Source organism: Mustela nigripes, chromosome 5 (genome assembly GCF_022355385.1).
Source record: "Mustela nigripes isolate SB6536 chromosome 5, MUSNIG.SB6536, whole genome shotgun sequence".
NCBI lineage: Eukaryota > Metazoa > Chordata > Mammalia > Carnivora > Mustelidae > Mustela > Mustela nigripes.
The window spans coordinates 2055662-2083533 of NC_081561.1; the positions used below are offsets into that span (position 1 = coordinate 2055662).

At 40.3% G+C, this 27872-nt stretch overlaps 1 protein-coding gene across 2 annotated transcripts in view; it reads right to left on the reverse strand.

Moving 5' to 3' along the window:
- The window catches only part of GMDS (GDP-mannose 4,6-dehydratase), a 617806-nt gene that overhangs the window by 82193 nt on the left and 507741 nt on the right, over window positions 1–27872 (reverse strand). For both annotated transcript variants that reach the window (XM_059399334.1, XM_059399333.1), the window contains exon 9: window positions 12406–12502. In XM_059399334.1, the coding sequence (XP_059255317.1) occupies window positions 12406–12502 (97 nt within the window). The remainder of the gene's footprint in view (window positions 1–12405; window positions 12503–27872) is intronic.

Here is a 27872-nt window from a genome sequence, read left to right on the forward strand (position 1 = left end):
GGGTGTGAAAGACCCCTCTCCTAGAAAGACCCCTCTCCTAGAAAGACCCCTCCCCTAGTAGATAGATAGGATAACTAACTGCTTGTTTGCTTTTCTGTAAACCGCTGGCTTTTAGGTATGAAATTAGGTTATCAATTGTGTGATTAATTGCTTATTAATTGCTCTTTTACCTTTCTCTAGCCGCGTGGCTTATAGAAATAATAGAGATGCCATGATGGCATTCCTCCCTTCCCCCTTCTTGTTCCCCTTCCCCACCTCTCCTTTCGCGCGCGCGGGCCCTCATAACCAATCAGCTTATTCCCCCCTCCCCGCCGCTCTCTTCGCGCGCGCGGGTCCCTGGAGCCAACCCGCAAACTCCAAGTATGCCTTTTTCAAAAGTTCAAACTGTCCACCAATCAGTTGCGCCCCACCCAAAACTTGTTTGTACCTTCCTATAAAAGACCCTGCTTCACTCCGGTCGGGGTGCTCGGTTAGCTGGAGCTGCCGACCACCCGCCGGTACCTGCGTGACAATAAACCTCTTGCTGTTTGCATCCAGTGGCCGTGTTGGATTCTTGGGTAAGGGGATCCGCGGGTCTTTCAGGTGTTGCATGTAAGTGGTGAATCACTGAATTCTACTCCTGAAACCAATATAAGACTTACATTAACTGACTAGTATTTAAATAAAAATTATAAAAAGAAAACTATATTATATTTTGTTGGGGGGGGAGGGGCAGAGGGACAGGGAGAGAGAGAATCTTAAGCAGGCTGCACCCCCAGCATGCAGCCTGACCTGGGGATCCACCTCACAACCCTGAAATCATGACCTGAGCTCAAATCAAGAGTCGGACACTTAACCAACTGAGTCACTCAGGTACCCCCAAAACTGTGTTTTAGAAAGTAGGTCTGAAGCTTATTTCAGTGCTTTTGGCTGTATTTTTCACCAAAATAGTTGCACAAAGAAGAAGACATTGCAAGCCTTTACTGGAAAATCTTCTCTACAAGTCTAACGCTTATTTCAGAAATTAAAAAAAAAAAAATACTGTGCTAGATGACTATTACTTTTATTACATAATTATACATTTACATTTTAGTCTGTACTTAAAAAAAAAAAGAAGAAGAAAAACACTGAAGATTCTAAGTGAGAAAAGGAAGCAATAACATGCCATTGGGCTACTGGTAGACTTTGGCTCCATAGTAAAAATACCAGCTGTTGTAGCTACTATTTTCAGATCTATACTCTTCCCCCCTCTTTTTTTCCCCCAGAGTTTTAGAGATGAAATAGCAGAAGAACATGTGCAATGGACAAAGCAAAAGAAGAATTAAGTGTCTCTTACGTTGCATGATACTTCGCTCCACAAATACAGTCTTAGGGCAGGTAAAAGAAAGATGGTAGCTGTCACTGGGGCATTTCTTATCAGCAGCTCAAAGTTGAAAATGCATCCGTTTGGAAGGTGTACTCTTCTTAGATTTTGCATTTGTGATGCTAATAGTGCACTCCTTGGAAGACTTCAATGGCAACAGAAAGATTCTCATATGGGCTGAGCACAGCAGTATACCCACTAAATACCATGTGGATGCCAAAGGCACCTTGCTCTAAAGTCGTGCTCTTCCTGTAAGGAGGCACCAGTCAACAACATTGGTGTGTTGGAATTGATGAAAAGGCTAATTTGACATGGTCAGACTTGCTTAAGAAAGAAGTTGCATGGAAGGGAAGGGGGAAACAAACAGAACCTAGGGAAAAAAGTTTCAGAAAAGACAGAGAAAAAAAGAAGAGAATATCAACAAAAACATAAGACAAGAAAGTGACAGAAAATAAAAAAGAACTCATGAAAGGGGGATATATAGAGACAGAGGGATATAAATGGAATATTAATTTTGTTTAAAGGTTGGATGTCCAGATGTAAGCTATGAATAAATTCAATACTCATCTTGCAATAGAATTTCAAAAAGAAAGAAAAAGAGAAAAATACATATATATACTTACTTCTTTGCTATTTGGAAACTGATTACGGTTTATTAGAGTGGTTTGAGTAATTTTGCTTATGCCAGAGCTCGCTGGAAAGCACAAGAATGATTCCTTGATGTGGCCTACATGCATTCATTAATTGATCCCTTACTGTATACCAGTATTCTCCAAGGCTATCAAATGTCATTACTGCCCCCAAGGTCCCAGGTGGAAATGACACATCACAAAACAATGGGACAAGTGCTTCAAAAGAGCTAAGTGCTAACTTTGCCCGAGGGAATAAAGGAAGGCTTCACCAATGGGCTGACAGTTGTTCAGGGCCTTGAAACTAATAATTCATCAGTTTTTCAATATGCCCTTTGAGACTGTGGGAAAATAGTCATTGTTATGTTACAATGGAGAAAAGCAGAAGGAGAAGTTAGAAGCTTTAAGGTTTATAAAAGTCAGGGTTGGGAATAAAAACTTAACACTTTTTACATTTATAAAGGTAGCCAGTAGAACATATTCAAATTACCACTACACTTTCTTTTAAATTTTAGAGTATAAATGAGGTAATATAGCACTCTCTGATCTTCCAAAGCTAAAACTAATTCATAAACATCAATTCCCTTCAATATCTTCACCTGGAGAACAGATAACATGTTTCCGAAATTTCACAGGTGATTTTACATGATCATTTAGGTGCATTTTCCCTGCTGACCTTTTTTCCAAAAATAATAAAACAACTTGAATCTAAAATGTAGCATCTAATACCACTTCCACATAGAATTAATTTCATTCTTGGGGTGCCTGGGGTGCCTTAATCACAGTTGATTAAGCATCTGTCGTTGGCTCAGGTCATGGTCCAGGGGTCCTGGGATCCAGCCCCACGTTGGGCTCCCTGCTCAGCGGGGAGTCTCCTTCTCCCTCTCCTTTTGCCCGTCCCCCTGCTTGTGCTCTCTGTGTGTCAAATAAATAAATAAAATCTTAAAAAAAAAAAAAAGACTCATGATGGCAAGGAAAGAGAAAGTGAAGTACAGGGAGAAAAATACAGTAAGGTTAAAAATATAGGAAGAAAAAGACAGTCTGGAGGTCCAGCAGCAGGGAATAGAGGATGCACTGCAGGCCAAGTGGAAGATGGGAAGGAAAGTCATTAGTGCTTTGCTGGACAGGCTCTCTCCATGTGATGGGCTCCTTTACCCTTTGTCTCTGTGGGCCCCACTGGTTCATTCCCAGGACACCTCCTGCCCCAACCTGGAATGCATCCTCTTTCTCTCTCTCTCATCCTCTCTCTCTCTCTCAAACCACAGAATTTTCCAAAACTATAGTCTAAGGCTCCCATGCCTTTCTTGTTCCTTTGCTTGGTGTTCTCTCAGATGTAAGGATGGTGTATCTTCATTTACAGCTGTTCAAGTACATGTTAGTGGGTTTTTTGAGTACGTACATTATGAAATTTTAAACTATTGTCATCTATTTCTATTAAATTTTTTTTTAATTTTTAAAGATTCTATTTATTCATTTGAGAGAGAGACAGAGAGAGCACAAGCAGGGGAAGAGGCTGAGGGAGAAGCAGACTCCCCACTAAGCTGGGAGCCCGATGGCGGGGCTTGACCTCAGGACCTGGAGATCATGACCTGAGCTGAAGGCAGACACTTAAGCAACTGAGCCATCCAGGTGCCCTGAGTCCTTCATTTCTTCTTTCTCCTCAACATGATTAATAACGTGCTTTCTAAACAACAGAAAGCACTGTGATCCAGCAATGTTCTCTGCCCATAGAATGCCTAATAGCCTGAGAACACTTGAGCCTCCAGAAGGGACACAGCTCTGTCAATACCTCGATTTTAACCCAGTGAAACTCAATTGAGACTTCTGATATTGAGAACTATAAGTTCTATTATACACATATAATAAATATGTGTAGTTTTAAGCTGCTAAATTTGTGATAACTTGTTATAGCAGTAACAGGAAACCAACAGAGATTCTAGACTGTAAAAGTGGTATCTAGCTGGTTCTAAGAAGCAAGTACAAAGATCAGTTTTTGCAGGAAGATTTCAGAGGGAGGAGCGAAGGGTCTGGTTGGCAGGTAAATATATGAACATGAATCATGGCCCAATTGTGTTCTCTTTGGTGGCTGCTTTCTAGCCCGTTAGGGACCTCAGGGACTGTCACAGCTTCTAGCAATACACAATTTAGGCAGAGTCAGGAGCAAGGGTCACTAACTCTACTCCCTTACTCTCACCATGATCATCGTTTCTGCCATTGGATCAAGAAGTACAGAGCTGGCAAGTAGAAATAACCTTCTCTGCTTGAAGTTATAGATACAGAACAAAATAAATATTTAAATAAAAGAGAATCTCGGGCGTCAAAGACCTCAAAATGTCCTTTCAGATGTCTCTTGATAACTAATGACTTCACAGCAGTGGAAGATGACCATAATTAATGATGATGACAGTAATAAAACTGGTAATATGCAGCACAAAGTACCTTGTACTTACACAAGCTCTTTCATCTTTAAGAATTCTAAAATGCTTTGCAACCTGACTTCTAGAACATATCAATTTGAAATTATATCTGAATTACATCTGCTTACACCTGAAATTCAGTTTTGCCTGAATCGAGATGTAATCATCTGCCAGTTAATGTAAACTCATAGGGAGTTTATCCGTAGGGAGCCTCGACGGCAGGGGATACTTGTCCAGGGTGGGAGACACTTCAGTCTGGCTCTGAGGCTCTTGGATCCACTTGCTTGATTTGTGAATTCTGTGAATTCTCAACTCATTTTTTCGAAATACGCTTCTGAGGCTTATCTCCTAGAATTCAAACTTGCCTGGCTTTGTGACCAGCTCCCTGTTCATGCTCTTCTCTCCTGCCACCTGCCATGCTCTCTTTCCGGGAGCTCATCTCAGGGATTTAACTCTGACTTTCGCACAGCTTTCCCTAAACCTGACCTCTGTGCTTTACACCAGGCCTTCAGCTCCAGCTCCTGCTTGATGCTGCCACAAGGGTATCCCCAAGGCAGCATGAATGTAAGGGAACGCTCAACTCTTCCCCCTGTACACCGAGTCCTCTGGCTATGTCTCTGATGTGGGTTCTGGCAGCATGATTGCCCACCTGCCTTCACTGTTCAACATCCATGCCAGGGAGCCACTGTCAGTTGTTGTCTGTCATCCACATGTCACCGTCCAAACCATACCTAACCCTGTGGTTAGGTCCTGGCATCTGTCACTGTTTGTATCACCTCTGCTGCCCTGGTTCAGTTCGTTCCTTATTATACCTGCCCTAGGAAGCAGCTTTCTAGCTGCTCCCCTTCATTTGTCTGAGAGTTACTATTGGACAGAAGCCTTATCTCATCCATCTCTTCTCATCCATATTTCTCACAGTGCTGCTAGGACTTAACTCTATGGTAGAAATTCAATAATCATTGCTCTTGAATTGAATCTCTAAGACCTCAGTCCTATAAGGATATTTTATTTTGTATATACTGATATATTTTGGAAATGCTAAAGGTAAATAAGAGTTGTTTTTAAATATACACGATGAGCATACTATTTTTAAAGGATTCCTATAATAAATCTTAAAATTAGGGAATTGCTTAATACCTAGAAACCTATCTATTTCTAAGTTTAGAGATTCTTACACCAGGTTTTCAGGAACTAGTGCATCTCTGACTTATCCAGGGAACTAGCAAATTTATCACAGCAGTACAGAAGGTACAAACTGGACTTTGCTAATAAAGACAGTGCCTATATTGAACGGCAGCCGAATGAATGAGATATCCACCAGCAGGCCATCTATATTAAGTATAATTGTCTCTGAGGTAGACCAGAGCTACTGAGTTAGACCATCAGCTGCAGATATCAGCTTGGAGGTTTCTGACCAGAGGAGTCAAATGAGCTCTCAACTTTGCTAACAGATGTGACAGTGAGTGAAGAAACCAGTCTGTCAGGGGCCAAGGGCCTGGGGAATGAGGCAACAGGAGGCCTCTAAGGTAACATAAAGATAGATAGGAGCCCAAAGTAGATGCACATGGACTAAATTTTGGTAGACCCGGAATATTTGGTGTCCTCCAGCAAATAAAGTACTAGGGGGGAAAATCAAACTTGGTGAGGAATAATTAACCTTCATGGAAGGATAAAGCAGACTAGGATGGAGGACTAAAACCACAGATAGTGTTATCTATGAAATCTCCACAAATAAAGATCTTTGAATTATAGTTATTTTAGAAGATAAATAGGAAGAACAGTGTCAATTTGTTTAAAAAACAAACAAATGGGGATTTCTAAAATTCCTGAATATAGATCTCACTGGCCAGATGAAAATGAGGAGGGAACAGCTGATCGCATCAGTGATGGATGGGCCTCGCATAAGTAACTTAATACTCGGAGTGAGCTGCACCAGAGCTAGTTGAGGTAGAAGCGGAACATTAAGTACTAACTGTTCTTCTGAAGAAAAGGAACTGCAGAGGCTAAAACAAATTTCTGAGATTTTGGATTTCTGTTGTAGATGTCAAGAGATCAACAATGTAATTATAAGTGGGGGGTAGTCATTAGCCAGAAAGCTTTTTTGGAAAAAAAAAAAAAGTACAGATTTTATAGGAATTCCTTATTGGTGCAGAGAATAAAATCAATCTATATAAGGATACGAGAGAGTTTTTGGGACAAATACAAAAAACATACACATGCTTTTAAAGATTTTATTTACTTATCTGACAGAGAGAGAGAGAGAGATCACAAGCAGGGGGAGCGGCAGAGGGAGAGAGAGAGAAGAGAGAGAAGCAGGCTCCCAGTTGAGCAGGGAGCCTGATGTGAGGCTCGATCCCAGGACCCTGGGATCATGACCTGAGCTGAAAGCAGACGCTTAACTGACTGAGGTCACCCAGGTGACCCACAAAAAATATTTTTAAACAAGAGAAAGTATATGGTTATGTATGTTCATATAGATTTTATGTATCTTTAATTATATTGCTCTAATCAGGATCTAAGCATGAGAAAATTTTCCAAGGAAAAATAGGACGTTGGGGGCATTATAAGTAAGTACACAATTACTGTTTCATTAGATATGAAATGCTTTTGAAGAGGGTAGCAGCCAAGGAAAGAACACAGGCTTTAGGAGGAATGTTATACGCCCCTGGGGGTTCTGTATGGGATCCTATGAAGTATGGAAAACATACAGTGGAATATTTGAGAATCAACTGAAGAGACTGAAACTTAAATCTCCTTCGGTTAAGTCCAAGGAAGGAAAAGGGCAGGAAAGGCCAATGTGATTAAGGAAGGATATAAAGATTAGTATGAGGAGCCTAAGAGGGAGGCTTAAAATACATAAACAGTGATTTAGAGATATAAACTATTTATAAAATACAAGCAGTAAGAAGTTCAGAGGAAGCATTATGATGGGACATTAGTGCTAGCATCCCACTCCACTGTAATAGTTGTAAAAGCAGAGAATGCTAGGATATGAAAATTGGAAGGGACCTTACAGAACAGTCTTTCCTTTTACAGGTCCAGGAATGCAGATAAAAAGGGACTGGCCCTTATTTGCTCTCTCTGCATCTTCTTACCCTGGCTCCCACCAGTCAAAGCAAGGAACAAAGGAAAGGAGGGGCAGAGGGTAGGATTAGAGCTTTGGAGGTCAGAGGATCAGGACAGGGGAAGATCAGCTGGTTCTACCAGCCCTGGAGAAGATGAAGGGTTGGAGTAGGGAGGATCTAATTTCCTGTTCTGGGAGGGGAAGTGTGAGAAGGTGGTGAGAACAGCGATGCGAGAGAAAGGGGACAGTTTCAAGAACTCCAGTACCCAGAGAAGGAGCTGAGGGAAGCTCTAACTAGTATTTATATACATCCTCTGGTGACAGATCAGATTCCTGAGGTCTGGATAGTGTTACACAGCATTATTCTAAACAGGGCTATGAGATAGAGCAAGCAATTATGGGCCATTTAACTTAACATCATTTACAGAAAAATATTAGGGAAAGTTTGCAGAGGGGACAACTCGACAAGCATATGGTAATTTGATTAGAAACAGGCCACATGTTTTTACTGAAGGATGGTGTTATTTTAACTAGCTTGTTGAACTTCTTTGAAGTTATTGCTTTCTCAAATCTGGATTTTAACTCATGATTTTTCTACTATCTATAAAGAATTGGAATAAACATAAAGTATCTAAGCAAATAGAACAAAAAACAATCACAATTGAGGACATTTGAAATACAATGGTAAGCAAAATGAACATTAAGATGAATAATATAGCAAGGAAAAACTTTAAATTACATCATCTAGTAATGTTAAAGTCAAGATATTTATCATGAAAGATATGTGATTGGAATTTTGGCCTGTGAATGTGTCCCTTAGGCCATTTCCTAAAATGATCTGCAGAAAAAAATGATTTTTGTTAGTTTCACCAAACTAAAAAAACTAAAAACTTAGCTTTTTTTTATCCCCTTAAGTGGATTGACCTTTTGGTGTGGTTAAAAATTTGGCACATTAGGATGAATTTCTCATTAATCCAACCTTTGCAAATTTTCCAAGTGAAAAATTCTCGAACAAAATGAAAACATCTTCATGGTTAGTTTAAATTAAGTAATAAATCAATATAAATTTTCTCATATTTATAAATGTTCATACTAGTAAATAGCTGCTGAATCTTCAGAAAGACAATCAGAAAGGACAAAAATTAAGATAAAGTAAGAATAAAAGTATCAAAATACCTATTAATATTTGTCTGAAGCCTTTATTATACATTATCTACTTTTTAGTGGTTAATCTGTAAAATTCACCATATGTCATTCTACTTTTCAAAAGGTACTAGATTTAAGTAACTAATGCATACCTCTATATGTACAATCTCCACGGGGCAGGCGGGGGGACTGCATCTGTTTTGTTCATACAGTATTCCCAGGGTCTCACACAGTGTGCAGTGAATATTTGGTGAATGAATGAAGAAAAAAATAACAATAACAGCATCCATACTGGGTATTTTACTATGTGCCAGATACTGTTTTAATAAGCATTTTGTATGATTGTTAATTCTTCAACCCTTCTATAAGCTTCATGCTCTTCTATTAATTAAATTAAAGACAAGGAAACAGAGGCACTGAGAAGTTGAGTAACCTGCCTAAGGTCACACAGCTAGCTACTCATTGACATTTTTTGGACTGAGGCAGTCTGACACTTAGGGTCCCAATGTAAGCACAATGTTACTTCTTCTCTGCGAATGAATGCACGTTGCAATGAGTCTGTGTATAAATGGCTGCACACATAGGAAATTAGATACATGGCAGGAGTTTTAAGAGGCACAGAACTCAAATATTAATATTCCCATCACCAAATACTGGAGCTCAATGGGCAATGGGAGGCTTAAGGTCTAATTTCCAGGATCAAGATCTTCACAGAAGCAAAACTCCCAAACATTTAAAGGAGACACAGAGATTTATAAGTAAAGAACCAAAAGAATGTGACTCCATTCAGCTCTAACGGGATGCTAGAGCCCTCAGCTCAGAACAAAAGCCTCCAAGACTTTCCATGTTGGTAACAGAAGCAAGATTTAAGGTTCTGTGGTGGCTAAATCAATGAGGACCAAAATTACTGGTACATGTGCAAATATGTTCTGTGTGGAATCATTGGAGCCTCTTTTGGGTTAGTGCTGCCCTATGCTGGGTAAAGAGGCTTTTTAAAAACTAGCCTTAATCTTATTAGGAAAAAAAAAAACCCATAAAATTCTTTGTTCCTTTAATTGCATTAGGATATTGATGTTTTGAGACCTGATATGTTCTTATTACACATTTTTTTTTCTCCCAAATTTTCTTGATGGTATTTTTTCCCCCCTATCAGTCATTCTGGAACCATTTCACTCTAAGAAGATTTAGTTTATGTTTTTGGCTTTGAGTGCCTTGTGTGCTGAAAATCTTGGAGGGTACATGATTCAAGCTGATCAGGAGATCAAACTTTTAAAAGAATTCAAGGAAGGAAGAAAAAAAGCCTCTGTCACTTGCAAAAGAGATTTAAGACACTGAAATGAGGAGGATCCAATTAGGACACGGGAGAATTCCATGTCCATCCTGCACCAAGGGCTGACAGACCTCAGAGAAGCTCGGCACTTTTCAGGACTCACACTGAATGACTCTACACCTGTTGGCTGTTAGGGTCGCACACCTAAGTGAAAGCTCATTTACAAGTCAGTCTCCAGTTCTGGTCACCTTTCAACTGGGGGAATACTATCACCCCTAAGGCAATTCAACATGAGTTTGTCAAGCTGGTCCAAGTTTTGGGAAAACTCTTGTTCTGAGGAATGAGGTTAAAAGTTTAGTCTCACTATACAAGAAAAGCTTGTCCAACAGAATACTAAGTTGAAGTGGGATGAACCAAATGAACACAGCCTAAAGGCTTAGAAAGATGAAATGCAGCTAGAAATCCCAAATCAAGCAGGAAATTCCAAATCAAGCAGGATCTGGGGTGAGAGCTCCAGCCGTGAAAAATTAAAGCAAGCATACGAAATAAGATGCTGCGCTTATGTTCAAACAACATCAGTCTAACCAAAATTGTAGAACAGGTATGATGACGACATTTGAATGAACAAAAGAAAGGAGAGGAGGGATGCAATGTCGGGGCAGGAAAAAGGGGTCGATACAGACTCCAAGAATCGTCTCGTTAGTCCGAGGGTCCTTTTCCTGTTCTGCAAATTCTTTTGTTCTCTGTCCTTATCAATCCCACACCTTGCCTGAGTAAGAATGACAGACAAGCCATCCTTAATGACTTCCTAGCTTTTGAAACTATTTTGGTGTCAGAGAGAGAAAGAACTGTGTTTAAATTGTTACAAGGATTGAGGTTTCTGTTGGCTCAGTACATTTTCCACTCTGAGATGACAATGTTTGTCAGTGAGGAGAGAAACAAATTTATCCATTTATGTGACCTGTGCCACGTTCCAGAAAAATGGCACTCCTGTGGCACCTCTTTGGGGCAGGGGAGCAAAGGCAATGTAGCTAGGGGGCTCCACAGACAGGCACTCCTTGCTGTGTCAGCAGGAGTATGCTGGTATCTTCCTCCCCCAGAGACCGAGCACATCCTCTCCTTGGCACACCCACTTGCCATTAGCACAGGGAGCCATTGTTCACTGTGTGTCAAAGACCCAGCCACGCCCTGTGCCAGGACAATGCACTGACTCTATAGCCCTGGTCTCTGAGCACTGCTTACTTCCTTTCCTTTTTATTTCTCCCTGTGTCTAAGAGTCCATGAAATGAAGTTTTTTCTTTTGTTTAAAACAAGACTTTTTAAAGGGTGGTTACTGATGACTTACTCACTTTCAGCCTTTCTTCACTGGGTTTTTCCTAATCTCTGAAAGGTTGTTCAACAGATAGAAATTGGTTCAAAGCACATATAAAATGGTTTCTATTTTCACAGCTAATGTATATTTCATTAGGTAACATCTGAACATTTCTCTCTGAAGATGCTGCTTTCTATTATCTTTAGATATACTTAACATGTTGGGTTTTGTCAACATGGTGTGAAGGTAGACCACACTGAAGTGATAACACCAAGCTAGAAATTACTATAAATTTAGGAAAGCAGGATGTTACGTTCTAACAATTTATACGTTATTTCTTACTACAGAAAACTTTTGTATTCATCCACTGACCAGTCATTGTTTATGAAGCACCTACTTTTTATAGCCTAAGATATTAAAAGAAAAGTCCTTATTGTCAAAACATTCACAGTTTGGTAAAGAGAAGGTCATGTAAACAAATGAGTACAATAAATTATAATAGATGTTATAGCATAATTATGTACAACGTATAATGTATATACAAATGAAGGAGGAAAATTTTAGTGGTAGCAGTGCATCGACCAGAAAAGGTTTCATAGACAGGACAGTACATGAGCAAAATCTTAAAAATTGTACAGGGGGATCCTTTAAGGCTTACTTTGTGTGGGTGTGTGTGGGTGCATGTGAATGTGTGTACATGTGTGACTGTGTGTGCCTGTAAGTGTGTGTACATGTGTAAGTGCATATGTGTACGCAAAGACAAGCAGCCCTCCTGATCTCAAGATCCCGCAGGTCATGGAGGGCCTTGTAAGTCTGACATCCCGTGGGTATCAGGGATCAACCATCAAAGTTAATAATGTGAGGAAATCTGCCTTTGATAGAAGTCTCCATTTCTCAAATCAACTATTTCTTTGGCTTTGGAAAGAAGGACATTATGTTCTAATGATCTATATGTCACTTCTCAATACAGAAAACTTTTGTACTCATCCATTCTTCGGCCAATATTTGTCTTTCTTTATAAAGCAATGTATTATGTGTTGGGAATAACATCTCAAATTCAATTCACTGTATTCTGGTTTGGGAACTGCTCACTGATGGACGTCAGGGAACCCAGAGGAAAGCTCTGAAGACCGGGTGTGGATATTCAGTGAGAATCTCTTCCCAGCCAGCCAGCTAGCCAGCCAGCCAAATGTGGCCCTGCCCTGGGCGGCCAGGGAGTCCTTACCACTTCGGTTGGTCGGTAGTATTTGAGATCCACAGTCACGTGAATTTTGCCGGTCTCTTTACATCTGCCCACTTCATTTTCATTCTTTCCTTCCCACCTGAAAAGGAGATAAACACTTAATCAGCCTCTAATTGCTTAGGAGCATTTGCCATGCTGTTGTCCCCCGGGATGGCTCAGCCTTCTCCCTGCAGGAGTGTATTAAGCTCATTAACTACAGGAATACAAGCTGATGAGTAACCCTGTTATCAGGGCAAGAGTGACTTTCAAAGACTTTCCAGATCTGCTTGGAAAGGGCAGGCTTTCTTTTCTTTCTTTTTAAGAAAATCATGATGCTTTCAGAAGGGAGACTTTAGTTAAAAAAAAAAAAAAAGACTTTAGAAATGAACAGAGTAGCGAGAATAAGGAATTGGGCAATGTTCAGGGATTTCAAAGGTCTTTACTTCTTTAGACTATTCTTGATAACATCAATTATTATGAATTAGTTAATGTCTTCTGTGTCCTCCTTATTTAAGATTTTATTTATTTATTTATTTGACAGAGAGAGAGAGAGATCACAGGTAGGCAGAGAGGAAGGCAAAGAGAGAGGAGGTAGAAGCAGGCTCCCTGCTGAGCAAAGAGCCTGAAGTGGGGCTTGATCCCAGGACCCTGAGATCATGAATTGAGCAGAAGGCAGAGGCTTTAACCCACTGAGCCACCCAGGCGCCCTGTCCCCCTTATTTAAAAAAAAAAAAAAAATTGTAGTGATATTTTTAGGATATTTGTTGTAACTTCAATGCATTCCAGTTTGGAGTAAGTTTCATACCCTAAATTAGCCATTAGTCTTATCTTTGTATTATACATAAGTTCCCTTGCTCTACCCAGTCAGCAGTAGGCCTCATTAATAAATCTCAGATGATTAAACCTCCAAAAAGTACACAAGTGGTTTACTGCCTGCTGAGAGAGTATGTGTTAGCATCTCCAATTCAGCTACAATGTTCTTTGGACTTCGGATTTCTTCCTTAAACATCCATAGTTGGTAACAGTAATAATTTAATTGTATAGTGTCATCTGATGTTTGGATATTAGATTGTAGAAATCCAGAGGTTAACATTAAACCAGTACCTTCATTTCTTTCAAAATGAAAACATACAATGGAATCCTAACAAGCTTGTCCTTAAGCTTATGAGCATATACTGTACGATGCACCTTATAGACCTGAGCAGGGTACTGTTACCAACTATGGATGACACTATACAATTAAATTATTTTTGCAAATGAAACTTTTCATGAAAGAAAGAAAAGAAATTACAAAGTAATGTTTGACTTCAATTCTTATTTTCAGAACTAGTTTGCTTTATCAGTTGGAGATGAATCCTATGACAACAGGACAATTTTGTGTGCTCCCTAGATCAGAGAATAGTGGGGATCAAAGGAAAGAACAGAACCTTAAATCAGTTACTTGACTATGTCATTCACATGTGTTATTGAGGATGAATATAACTATTGATCACAGCTTTATTTTGGACATAGGTTGGGTATTAGAGATATAAACTACCCTTACAAGATTTATTCCCCAATAGTCATCTGAATGTTCTATCCTCAATTTACTTTTTTATAGCAGAGGGATAATAGTTCATTGTTGAAAAAAAAATCAGTTTAGAAATACACTGAATTTGCCAATGCATTCAAGGCAAGTACGAAGAACACACAGAGAATTAAAATGTACAACTGTCATTTCCCCATGACTTTTATATTAATTAGTTGCCCCCAAAAAGGACTTGGTTTACTTGGTTTAATTTGTTACTATGAACTGGACTAATTTGTCAGGATCAGAGCTGTGTTTTTGGTAAATTGACCTGGAAATGGCATGTGGATGCTTTAGAGCATGCAGGCTTAAATATAATGTGAAATGAGAAAACCTAAAGTGGTGATAAACCCTGTATAAATCTCTCTCTCTCTCTTTTTTTAAAAAAGATTTTATTATTTATTTGACAGAGAGAGAGAGATCACACGTAGGCAGAGAGGCAGTCAGAGAGAGGGGGAAGCAGGCTCCCTGCTGAGCAGAGAGCCCCATGCAGGGCTTGATCCCAGGGCCCTGAGATCATGACCTGAGCCGAATGCAGAGGCTTAACGCACTGAGACACCCAGGTGCCCCGTACATCTCTTTAAAAAAAAAAAAAAAAAAAAAAAAAAGATTTAGTTATTTATTTTTAGAGAAAGAGAGATAGCAAGAGGCCCATGCAAGCAAGAGGAGGGGGAGGGGCAGAGGGAGATAGAAACTCCAGTCCAGTGGACTCCCAGTTCCACAGCAAGCTCAATCTCACGACCCTGAGATTGTGACCTGAGCAAAAACTAAGAGTCGGGTGCTTAACTGACTGAGCCATCCAGGTGCCCCATCCTTGTACATTTCATAAGGAAAAGACAAAAATATCTACAGTAAGGGAAAATAACTGGTAAAATCATTATTTTTTAAAAAAAATTCCCTAATTCCAAAGTTAATGTTTAAGTGAAGCCTTCTCTTTGGTTAGGCTTTCAGTAAGTGAAAGGATATTTGCACCTCATAAGCATGTTTTTATTTTGGCTCCCATTTTGTACTCACAAAGAGAAACCAGTTTAGCATGTCTTCCTGACGATATCTCCCGCTAAGCCAAAAGGGTTAACAAAATTACCGTTCATTGTTTTGCTGTTTACCCCCAAAGCAGCTAGGTATGTAATCTGCCATCTACCATGGGTCACACCGATTCACGTGCACACATACATACTGGGAACACTGTCCTTCTTATTGATAAATCCGCTCAGATGTCACAAGTGTGATAACTGGACGTTCAAACCTAATTTTATTTCTTTGAAACCACACATGAACACACAAGACCTGGAGCGCATTCCCTGCCTGGGGAGGGAACATGTGGGGCAGGAAAGGGATGAGGCAGAGCCAATTGTGTCCCTAGAGTAGGGGCTGACAGCTTCTGTGAAGAACCAGAAAGTAAAGATTTTAGGTGTTACAGATCACATACAGTCTCTGTTACATATTCCTCCCTTTCCTCCTTCCACTTCTGTTTTCTTCCTCCTCCTTCCTTTCCTCTTTTTCATCATCATCATTTTTTTTTTTTAAATCTACCCTTTAAAACTGTAAAAACATCGTTAGAGGACAGTAGAAAACAGGTGAGGTTTTGGCCAGTAGGCCATAGGTTGCTCACCCTGCTTTAGGGGATGAGTTAATTGTATATCTTCACGCTCAACTAAAAGAAAGCATTTAATTCCCATTCATACCAACAGGTTGTATTGCTGGACCAGCTTGAATTTTCCCATTTACTACTGATTCCCTCTGACTACTCTGCAGCCATATGCTAACATCTGAGATTAGTAAAGAGTAGTTGAAACGGAAAAAGACTGATGGAAGGAATCTGCAAGTTAGATTTAAGCTTGCTGTCACTTGGGCACCTGTGGATATGAGCTGCAGGCACACAATCCTTCTTGGCCTCTGTGTGAACACTGTCTGCTGGGCGGCCATCTTACAAATGCTGTCTACAGTTCAAACCATCTCTAGGGGTATGGCATTGCCCCTACAATTAATCTAGTTGGACTGAATAATCAGCTGTAACCAGGAAATGACTCAAAGCAGAACGGAGTTGGCAAAAACCACTTTGCAATTTGCAGTAGGTCTGCATGCGGGCAGTAAGTAAAAGTTTCGGCCAAGGGCCAAAAAACATTCAGTTATAGCAATACACAAAACACTTGTATTAACAAGCAAAAGGTAACAGCTAACTTGTCCTAACAAGCAATGTTCTGACTCAAAGCAGAGCTGGGATGTTAAGAAAGGAAGATGGCTTGACAGGGAATCAAGGATTCAGCTAACTAACAGGAATTGTTACCCACCAATTTAGATCAGCAGCTCTCTGGGCAGAGGCCCTGCATAATTCAATTTTTAAAATACACTGTTGGCTCCTAATAAGCATTAAATTGCAATAGAAAGCATTCAAGAATAACGGAATCAAGCACAATAAGGCAAGATGAGGTGCTATTAAAATCTACTCAACTAGGAACTCCTTTAATGAACAACAAAAGCAAAATCAACTGTATTAAGTTTAGGAGACAGAGTTAAAGTAAGGGAGGAGATGAGGCACTCCTTTTGGCAACCTGAATATCATCGAAGTGCTCAGGAATTATTATTATTTTTTAAGATTTTTTTTGTTTATTTGACAGACAGAGATCATAAGTAGGCAGAGAGGCAGGCAGAGGGAAGGCAGAGGGAAGCAGTCTCCCTGCTGAGCCAAGAGCCCAATGCGGGGCTCGATTCCAGGACCCTGAGATCATGACCTGAGCTGAAGGCAGAGGCTTAACCCATTGAGCCACCCAGGCGCCCCTCAGGAATTATTTTTAAAACTACTATTTTATTAGGACACAGAGATGGAAATGGGAGGTTGCCAGAGGCTATGATTTAGAAAATGAAATAAAGTCATCCTATAAGTTTTATTAGGTTCTGGATAAAGGTGGTGGTTTGTACACTTTTGTTTCTTCCCCAGACCCCTTTCAAAAAAGGAATAAACTCACAAGGGCTAAAAGAACAAGAAAGAGACAAGAGAAACCAAATTCTGGAAGCTAGAAAGCCAGATGGATGAGTGTTAAAGGACTTAGCAGAAGCTCTAGAAAACAGACTCCTAAGCCAGCAGTGGGGAAGCTGAGAATGAACCCAATTTACACTTGCAGAAGCCCTCAGATGTCAGGAAGTGAGGGCGGATTATGACTTTCCTGGAGAAGCAGTGTGTTGCCCAGTCCCCTCCCAGATTCCACATCACTTGGCAACTGCTTCACCCTCCTTGGAGAACAAGGTCCCAGGACTGAAGGTCACTGGGCTTTGAAGGGTGGGGTCACCATGCTGAAAAGAAGGAAAAATTCAGAGAGGTATACGTGCTGAATGCTGAGACTCCCCAGGGCTCTGGCAGTCAGGCATATCTCCTTCCAGGCAGGAAACTAAGACTCTTCTCTTGCATCAGAGATGCTTTAACTAAATGGTCCTGTCAGGTCTCCCTACAGTGACACAGTCAACAAGCTCTAACCATGTTCTCAAAAACTCCCAATTAGGCTTTTATGTTCCCATTTAAAAAAAAAAAAAAAAAAATTTTTTTTTTTTTATTTGAAGAGCTGACAAAACACATTTATTTATCTATTTATTTATTTATTTATTTTAGTTTCAGGAGTACAATTTAGTGATTTATTAGTTGCAAATAACACCAGTGCTCATTCCATCAAGTGTCCTCCTTAATGCCCATCACCCAATTTTCCCAATCCCCAGCCACCTCCCCTCCAGCAACCCTCAGTTTGTTTTCTAGTTAAGAGTCTCTTATAATTTGCCTCCCTCTGTTTCCATCTTATTTTCTTTTCCCTTCCCTTCCCCTATGTTCATCTGTTTTGTTTCTTAGATTCCACATGAGTGAAATCACAAGGTATTTGTCTTTCTTGGACTGTCTTTTTTTGCTCAGCATAATATGCTCTAGTTCTATCCACAGTGTTTGTTGCAAATGGTAAGATTTCATTCTTTTTGATGGCTGAGTAGTATTCCTGTGTGTGTGTGTGTGACCTCTTCTTTATCCACTTATCAATCAATGGACATCTGGGCTCTTTCCATAGTTTGGCTATTGTGGATGTCGTTGCTATAAACATTGGGATGCATGTGTCCCTCTGAATCACTGTTTGTATCCTTTGAATAAATACCTAGCAGTGTAATTGCTGGGTTGTAGGGTAGCTCTATTTCTAACTTTCCGAGGAACCTTCATACTGTTTAGAATGACTGTACTTATTTGCATTCCCATCAACAATGTAAGAGGATTCCCCTTTCTCTGCATCCTCGCCAACATCTGTTGTTTCCTGTGTTGTTAATTTTAGCCATTCCTACCTGTGTGAGGTGGTATCTCATTGTGGTTTTGATTTATATTTCCCTGAAGCCAAGTGATGTGGAGCATTTTTTCACGTGTCTATGTCGTCTTTGGAGAAATGTCTGTTTATGTCTTCTGTCCTTATTTCGACTGGATTATTCTTCAGGTGTTGAGTTTGATAAGTTCTTTATAGATTCTGGAGACTAGTCCTTTATCTGATAAGATATTTGCATATTTCTTCTCCCATTCCGTAGGCTACCTTTTAGTTTTGTTGGCAGTTTCCTTTGCCATGTGAAAATTTTTTATCTTGATGAAATACCAATAGTTCTTTTTGCTTCTGTTTTTCTTGTCTTTGGAAATGTGTCTAGCAAGAAGTTGCTGTGGCAGAGGTCACAGAGGTTGCTGCCTGTGTTCTCCTCTAGGATTCTGATGGATTCCTGCCTCACATTAGGTCTTTCAAACATTCTGAGTTTATTTTTGTGAATAGTGTAAGAAAGTGGTCCAGCTTCCTTCTGTCTGTGGCTGTCCAATTTTCCCAGCACCATTTGTTGAAGGCATTGTCTTTTTTCCATTGGACATTCTTTCCTGCTTTGTTGAGATTAGATGACTACAAAGTTGAGGGTCCATTTCTGGGCTCTCTATTCTGTCCCATAGGTCTATGTGTCTGTTTTTGTGCCAGTACCATACTGTCTTGATGATTGCAGCTTTGTAATAGAGCTTGAAGTCCAGAATTATGATGTCTCTGGCTTTAGTTTTCTTTTTCAACATTATTTTGGCTATTTGGTGTCTTTTTTGGTTCCATACGAATTTTAGAATTGTTTTTTCAAGCTCTGTGAAAAATGCTGATGGTATTTTCGTAGGGATTGCACTGACTGTGTAGATTGTTTTGGGTAGCATAGACATTTTTACAGTATTTCTTCTTCCAATCCATGAGCATGGAATGTTTTTCCATTTCTTTGTGTCATCCTGAATTTCTTTCATTAATGCTCTATAATTTTCAGAATACAGATCTTACATGTCTTTGGTTAAGTTTATTCCTAGGTATCTTATGGCTGGACTGATTCCTTGATTTCTTTTTCTTCTGCTTCATTGTTAATATACAGAAATGCAACTGACTTCTATGCATTGATTTTATATTCTGCAACTTTGCTGAATTTCTGTATCAGTTCTAGCAATTTTTCAGTGAAGTCTTTTGGGTTTTCTCCAGAGAGTATCATATCATCTGCAGAGTGGAAGTATGACTTCTTCTTTGCTGATTTGGGTGCCTTCTATTTCTTTATATTGTCTGATTGCTGAGGCTGGGACTTCCAGTACTATGTTGAACAAGAGTGGTGAGAGTATAGGCCCCCACTTTTATTTTATTCATTTATTTATTTTAAAACTTTATTTTTTCAGTGTTCCAAGATTCATTATTTATGCATCACACCCAGTGCCCCATGCAATACATGCCCTCCTCTTAATATCACCACCAGGCTCACCCAAATCCAACTCTCTCCTCTCCTCTCAAAACCCTCAGTTTATTTCTCAGAGCCCACAGTCTCTCATGGTTTGTCTCCCCCTCTGATTTCCCCCAAATCCCTTTTCCTCTCCTTCTCCCAATATCCTCCATGTTATTCCTTATGCTCCACAAGTACATGAAACCATATGATAATTGACTCTCTCTGCTTGACTTATTTCACTCAGCATAATCTCTTCCAGTCCCATCCATGTTGATACAAAAGTTGGGTATTCATCCTTTCTGATGGAGGCACAATACTCCATTGTATATATGGACCATGTCTTCTTTATATATTCGTCTGTTGAAGGGCATCTTGGCTCTTTCCATAGTTTGGCTACTATGAACACACTGGGGTACGGATGGCCCTTCCTTTCATTACAATCTGTATCTTTGGGGTAAATACCCAGTAGTGCAATTGCAGGGTCATAGGGTAGCTCTATTTTTAATTTCTTAAGGAATCTCCACACTGTTTTCCAAAGTGGCAGCACCACTTTGCATTCTCACCAACAGTGGAAGAGGGTTCCCCTTTCTCCACATCTGCTCCGACACTTGTTGTTTACTGTCTTGTTAATTTTGGTAGGCCCCCACTTTTTTTTTTTTAAAGATTTTTACTTATTTATTTGACAGACACACACACAGAGAGTCCAAGTAGGCAGAGTGACAGGCAGAGGGAGAGAGAGAAGCAGGCTTTCTCTGAGTAGGAAGCCCAATGCAGGGCTTCATTCCAGGACCTTGGGATCATGACCTGAGCCAAAGACAGTCGCTTAACTGAGCCACCCAGGTGCCCCAGGCCCCCACTTTTAAACATGAACAGGAAACCAAGTACTACCAGACAGATGTATAAGGAAAACATTTTTGAAGAGAAATAACAAATGAATTGAAAAACTGCAACTTGGGGGAAATAGAATAAAGAAGAAAGGTAATTAGAAAGTAAAACAAAACAGAGAAAAACTCTCCTATTCCATCTTAATATCTTCAGAGATAAGAACATGTACCAAAGAAACAAAAATATGATACTATATAACAAAGGACAATCTGAAAAAAAAGAGAAATGATTTGAGAAATTGAAAAGTTAAAATTCAAGAGAAGATTTTAGCGATAGATTGAGGAAATCTTCCAGAAAGGAGAGCAAAAAGATGGGGATACGAAAAGCTAGAAGGAAGATAAGAAAATCAGAAGATGGCCTCAAGAGGTCAGTATAATAGGATTTCCAGAAAAAGTACAGAAAAAAATGAAGCAGAGCAGAGCAGATAATCAAGTTAAATCAAGAAAATTGATCAGAGCAGAAGAACATGCATTTCCAGACTGAAAGGGCCCAATGGAATGCCCTAAATAATGAATAGGACTCATGTCACATGAAATTTCAGAAGAGCAGGAGAAAGAGAAAGACTGACAGAGAAAGAACACACAGGGACAGGGAGTCAGAATGGCTCTCAGCCTCCTACAGTAACACTGTAAATTAAAAGGCAATGGAGCAAGGCTTTCACAATTCTGAGGGGAATGTATTTCCAACCAACAAATATAGATCAGCTACCTTTTAAATACTGAGGACAGAATAAAGGTATTTTCAGATATACTTGGTCAAAAATATTTGCTTTCCATGCACTCTTCTTAGGAATCTAATTAAGGTTTTGCTCCATCAAACCAAAGAGTTTCTAAAAAGATGCCAGGAAATAGAGAACCCAGGAGAGTGGCTGAGTGAACCCTCCCAGATGAGAATGAAGATAGATCACAGAATGACAACTTTCCACCAGTCTAGGTGGGATTAGATGGAAGGGTTCCAGAGGCCCTGTTACAGGAAGACATAACTGAGGGGAATAACCCACAGGCCTGAACGCCTTCAAAGGTGATTTAGACAGCTGGGGCAAGGTCTGGGATAAAATTTAGTTGTAAATACATAGGAAATAATGCAAATGAATATAAATGAGAATTATTAGCTTTATGGTAAACAAGTGACAATTGTATGGAAAAGAAAAAGTAATTGTGGTTTACTGAAAATCATATCATGGATCAGTCATGAAAATGTAACACTGAATATTAAGCTAGCCTCCAATTAAAATATAATAATAGAATATTCAGAGATTGGAGGGGTAGGGCAAGGGGAGGAAAAGAAAACAAAAAGAAAACTAAACACTCATTTTGAAGATAAGGAGGCCAATAGCAACACCTAGAAGAGGATAAAAATCAAGAACCAGAAATAAAAACATTTTACTTTGAAACATGAAGGTAAATGCCAAAATAATCAGCTAAAAGAGTATAATAGAGCACAATAGGATTTCCAGAAAGAGAACAGAAAAACATAGAGCAGGGCAAATATTTTCTTGGGGTAAATCAAGACAATTTACCAGAGCAGGAGAGCATACAGTTCCAGACAGAAAGCACCCAAAGAATGGCCCAAACAGTGGGTAGCAATAGCTGTGAAAATGGGGAAGAGGGAGTAGAGGGTGGGAGACTACTCAGGTTTGTGACAATTCCCATGCAATGGCTAAAATTTAAATTATGTGCTGGTGTAACTGGAAAAAAGAAACCCCAACAAGGAAGGGAAAAAGAAAATCATTCTAAACAAAGTTTAGGTTTACAAACAGCAGACTCTGACTGACCAAGGCCATTCCCACCTGCTCCCTCTCAGTGGTCTGGTGAGCTCAGCCCCACCTTTCCCCGCTGAAGACCCAGTGCTTCCTCCACATCTCCTCCCTTCTGCCTTCTCAACAACTGGAGGAGCTGATGTTGTGATGCCATCCACTCCCCAGCTCCCAATACATCCACAGAGGAAAACACTCATGCGGCAGGTAGATCAAGTCTGCAAAGACTGAGGAGGAGCCATCAGGGAACAAGCCGGCAAACTGTAGAGCGAACTGCAGGCAAACTGTAGAACGGAGGAAAGAGGAGCACTTGCCAAGGAAAGGAGAGCACATCAACAATGCCAGACAACAGGGAGATGTCAAGAATTGAAGAACTGAAACAGGTCCATTGGATTTAGTGCAGTGCAGGTCCTTGGGGATGGTAGAAAGAGCTGCTTTGACGGTGTGATGGGGCAAAGGTAGACTGAGGTGTAGGTGTAGAAGGGAATGGAGGAAAAGAAAGAGGTGGCGAGAAGAGGCAACTCTTTGGTACCTTTTGATAGAACAAAGGAAGAGCAGTGTCTGAAGGGAATGCATATTTGCAGGGATGCATTTTTTTTTTTTTTTAACAATATAAGGCATCGACAATGTCAAGATGTTGATGGGAAGGAGCCATGAAAGACAGCTGAAGGGAGAGATAACTGATAGTTTTTTGAGGAGGCAAGAGGGCTGAATCCTAAGGCCAGGGGGAAGGGATGTTCCCAGAAAGGAGTAAGGGGCGACCGGTTAGTGGAACAGGAGAGGAAGACAGAGTATAATTTTTATGTTCAGGGGACCACTGTTTTAATCACAAAATCTACTCTAATTTCTAAGAGACAACACTAGTGTAAAGGTTGTAGCATGTGTGTATGAGAACTTAAGTTGTGCACAGAAAGACAACATGGCTATTGAAATGTAGACTCCATTCATGCTCAATCTTAATCCATTTAATTTACATTAATAATGACAATTGTTACTAAGTAAGGAGGTTTCAGCTATTACATGCCATTAATGAATAATCAACCACACCAAAAAGTGTAAAATTTCAATCCATTACACAGCTGTTCCTGTTACTTGTTAGAGTAACGACTACATCTATTTTGCGCTTTCCATATCATGGGCCTCTTGTTAATGCCAACGGATAAATCTCCACACCAGGAGACAGACAGGCAGTATAATCTGCAGCTTATATGTGGAGAGAAAGGAGTTTAGGGGGCTGAACAATTTCAGGAAGGCCATGAGACGACACCTCTATCTCACACAGTTGGAATAAGCAGAACGGGTGTGGTGTCCTCTTAAAAGGTCACTGTCATTTTCCTGGGGTGCCCCTCCCAGACATTATTACCAGTAAGAGTTCTTGATTGGTCAATGTTTTCCTTGCTTTCTTCTTTTTATCAGTATTACTGTGAAACTTAAATTGTACTTTCAAAGTGTCTTTCCTTATGCTTTATCTTTGAGAAATCACATTGGTATGATTAACTCAATGAAAAAAAAAGTCTTGTGTGGTCATCATGTCTAATGAGGGTAGCTCAAAAAATCAAAAAGGAAAAAGCCCAGAGATGGTTCTTCTCAGATGTAAAAATGGCAGTGAAGGGAAGTTCAAATGTGCTGCTAGTTTTTAAGTGAGCCTTGGTGTTTTTATGCTATCCTTGCTTGGATTGCTAACCAGGCTCTAAACTACCTGCTTTATTTTTATTTCTTTTAACTCAGCTGGGGCATCCTGTCTATACCCAAAGAATGCAGGCAGAGTTTCTTCTGTCTTATTGGAGTAAGAAAAATGAACAGAGATCTTACCAAGGGGCTGTGATGGGAAAGTGCAATTTAAGGACAGTGGCTTGACATCTGTATGAATCCCAGTCATAGCTTAGGGCTTCCATCATCTGTACCTTCTCTATTTGCCCAACCTTATCCATCCATCTCCTCTCCTCCTACCTCCTATCAATCTTCACTGAGCACCTATTAAGTGCCTACTAGGAGAACCTAGTAAGCTAAGCCAGGTGCAAGACACAGGTATGAATAAGCTAGATGGTCTTTGTCATGAAGCGGCTTCAAGTCTCATGGCCACTACAATATAGTGTATGAATGATGAGAGAAGGTGGTTAGAGGACCAGGAGAGCACCTAGCAAGACTTGGTTGAGTGTAGGATGCTGGGCTAGGGAGGATGTCTAAGCTAAGACCTAGAGAATGAGTGGGAAGTACAGTGAAGCAGAGGGAATAGTAGGTGTGAATATCTCTCAATATGCCCAATGTGGTCAGGCTGGTCCAACCCAGTTTATCAGCTTGCCCATCGCCCACATACAATTTACTAACTCCTGCCTTCATGCCTTTTCTCATGCCTTTCCACCCACTTAGAATGCTTTCCCTCTTCTTAACTACCATCCATATCTCCCACGTTGGCCAAGAGCCCACTTAAATCCATCTTTCTGTAGACATTGCTCCAATTGTGATCATGGTGATACTAGTTCAGTACAGATACTCTAAATTTGCACAATATCTACATCCATTTGTGTATATTCGTAAATAACATGTTCTTATTGTCAGGCAATTAGAGCCTGCACTACTCAAAGAAAAGGAAATGTCTTCTGATTCTCTGAGATGAGTTTCACTTTGAGAGAAAAAGAAAGTAGGAGAAATGAGCACATTTATTGAGTATCTACTATGTCTTAGGAACTATGCTGGCCACTTAACTAGGTAACTTACTGAGGAAGCAGTGATTTTGAGTGCTTTATGGCAGATGCACCAGTCACAGGGGTAAAAGATTCACATCCCAATCTCTGTCCACTGGCCTTCCACTTTTTACAGGCCTCCTCACCCTCATCCTCAAGGCCCAAGGGCCAGAAATCACAACCACCAGGGAGCAATTCCCCGTTAGGGGAAGTATATGCATGAGCACAAAATGACTTGTTATCTCAGCCAGAACGATTTTGGAAATGGGTTTCTTTTTTTTTTTTTTTTTTTTTTAAAGATTTTATTTGTTTATTTGACAGACAGAGATCACAGTAGACAGAGAGGCAGGCAGAGAGAAAGAGGGAAGCAGGCTCCCTGCTGAGCAGAAAGCCCGATGCAGGACTCGATCCCAGGACCCTGAGATCATGACCTGAGCCGAAGGCAGCGGCTTAACCCACTGAGCCACCCAGGTGCCCGGAAATGGGTTTCTTTTTAAATGTATAGTAATTTTTTGCCCCTTGCCGTTATTACTTAAAATGTAGACAGAGTGCCACGAAGTATGATAAATATTTCCATTGGCCAAAACGTCTTTTTTTCCCCCAGCACAGACAGTGGTGGCTCATAAGTATGCAGGCTACTCTTACAACCCTCTTCTTAAAATTTAATAAGATTAATGACAGAAAATTAGTCAAGAGAAGGATTTGCCAGTTTAGCTTATGCTCCCGTCACTTTAATTGTAGGAGAAAAGTGCTTCCTTTTCACATTATTTAGTAATAAGTTGATGGGAAAGTGTAAGGCAAAACATTACACTAAAAACAAAGCCAACAATGCACCTTCCTCCAAATAAACAAACACCCTTGGAAGAACACATTTGTTGTCACAAGGATGCCTTGTCAATACAAGTGACCAAATGGGAACTTAATTGTCCAGCATATCACCTTACATGATATCAGGATCGTACTTGGTACTGATCTGCTCCCAAGTGTCTTTAACTCACCTACACTGAAATGGATGTACTATTTTCTAATAAATTCAAAGCAAAACTCACTCAAATGATATCAAAGACACAAGAGTAAATACTGGTACCAAGTCTAAACATACAGATGGCAACACATTTTCCAAGCATTTCCAGTGAAAATTACAAGATAATTTCAAAAACAGTAACAGAATTGAAAAGTGATTAACAGATCTTAAAAGAGCTAAAGTGAGAACGCTCCAGATGCTGATTGTGTGTCTGATATGACACTCCTGTAATAATGAGGTTGAAGGAAAAGTTTGGTTTAGAGAAAATATCCATTGTGCTCGCTTCGGCAGCACATATACTAGAGAAAATATCCATAAAGGCACATAAAGCCCAGCAGGCAAACTGTGGGAGGACAGAAAGTTTTCTGTCTTAATGACAGCACCACTAATGAAGCTCTCCCTAACCTTCTAGAGTCAATTGTTCACCAAATCCTACTGATTCTAAGTCTTTCTCAGGTGAGCCCATATGCTCCATCGCCACACCCTTGTGTGCAGTAAGGTCCTTATCATCCCTCCCTAGTAGCTCCCAGGGGTAAGAAGCAGAGTGGCTTCTCTGTAGCTGATACCACCAGGAAAGACAGACCCATGATGAACCTAACTTGGGCAAGTTAGGGTGATAAGGAGCATTCTTGGAAGGTTTTTCTGGACAGTGGCTTTTGGATATCCATTTGGACTCAAGTAAGAAGGTATCATAGGTCAGCTGTTGTAAGCACTGAGGACAATGGTGACTGAGACAGACACCCGGCCTGTCTCATTCACTTACAACTGCAGATCTCAAAGGACAGCAGGTGCTCAAGGAAACAGAGCGATGCTACAGTTAGGGGGGATTTGCTTCTAGTGGAAGAGCTTAGAAACAAAACTGCAGAGAGTGAAGATTATCCTTGGAAGAACCTTCAAATCTTGCTTTTTCCACCAGAACTTGGGCTTGTGAGGGTTCACAAGCCAAGATTTAACTTCTTTTGCTCTCTTGGCATTCTGGTTGGGGCTTCTTTTTCATAGAGGCATTTGGGCCTGGATCTGGTTTTTCAAGTTGTTTGCCTATGATGTGACTCCACTGTTAGCATGCAACCATCACATTCAGAGTATTTTTTTTAAAGGATGGAAACAAGTAGGAGGAAAAGTGCAATATAAAGAAAGGGACTCTTGAGTCAGAAAATGCTCAGTTTACACATTGGCTCTACCCCTCACTTAGCTGAGTAACCTTCGGAGGATATTTAACTTCATTGTGCCTCAGTTTCCTTCTCAGTGAGAACAGTGCCCCAAGCCCTGGAACTGAACTGAGTCAGTGGTCAGCTCATAGCACATTTTTGGGCTCATACTAAATGATCATTAAATGCTATGTGAACATGTTGTTTTTCCCTGCTGAATACCACTTTCTGCCTTTCTTCTAGAAATAACATCCCCTGTTGGGGGAAGGACCTTGATCCTTTCCTGGGTTAGATCAGCGACTTCTATGGGGCTGCCAAGCACAGAATTCTCTATCCCTAACAACAGGCGGGACCTAGGAAATAACTCTGGATTCTGTGAATGGTGTAGAGGTTACCATGGGCCCAGTGGGCCCAGTCAGAATCCCTCCTCAGGAGGTTTCCACACGGATAACTGTCAAAAGGTTCTTTTCTTCATTCACCATGTTATTCTATGTCCCCAGAAATGTGATGTCCTCTGCATTAGGGACATGTTGAGGGAATGAAGGCAGCATTCCAAGAAGCAAAGAGAGCCTTGATAGACTACCAAGTCCTGGATCTGACTATCTTCAAGGCTATTTTGAGTTCAGTTTCACTTCCTTAAAAACAAAAGAAAATTCTGACTCCTAAAAATGCTCAATCA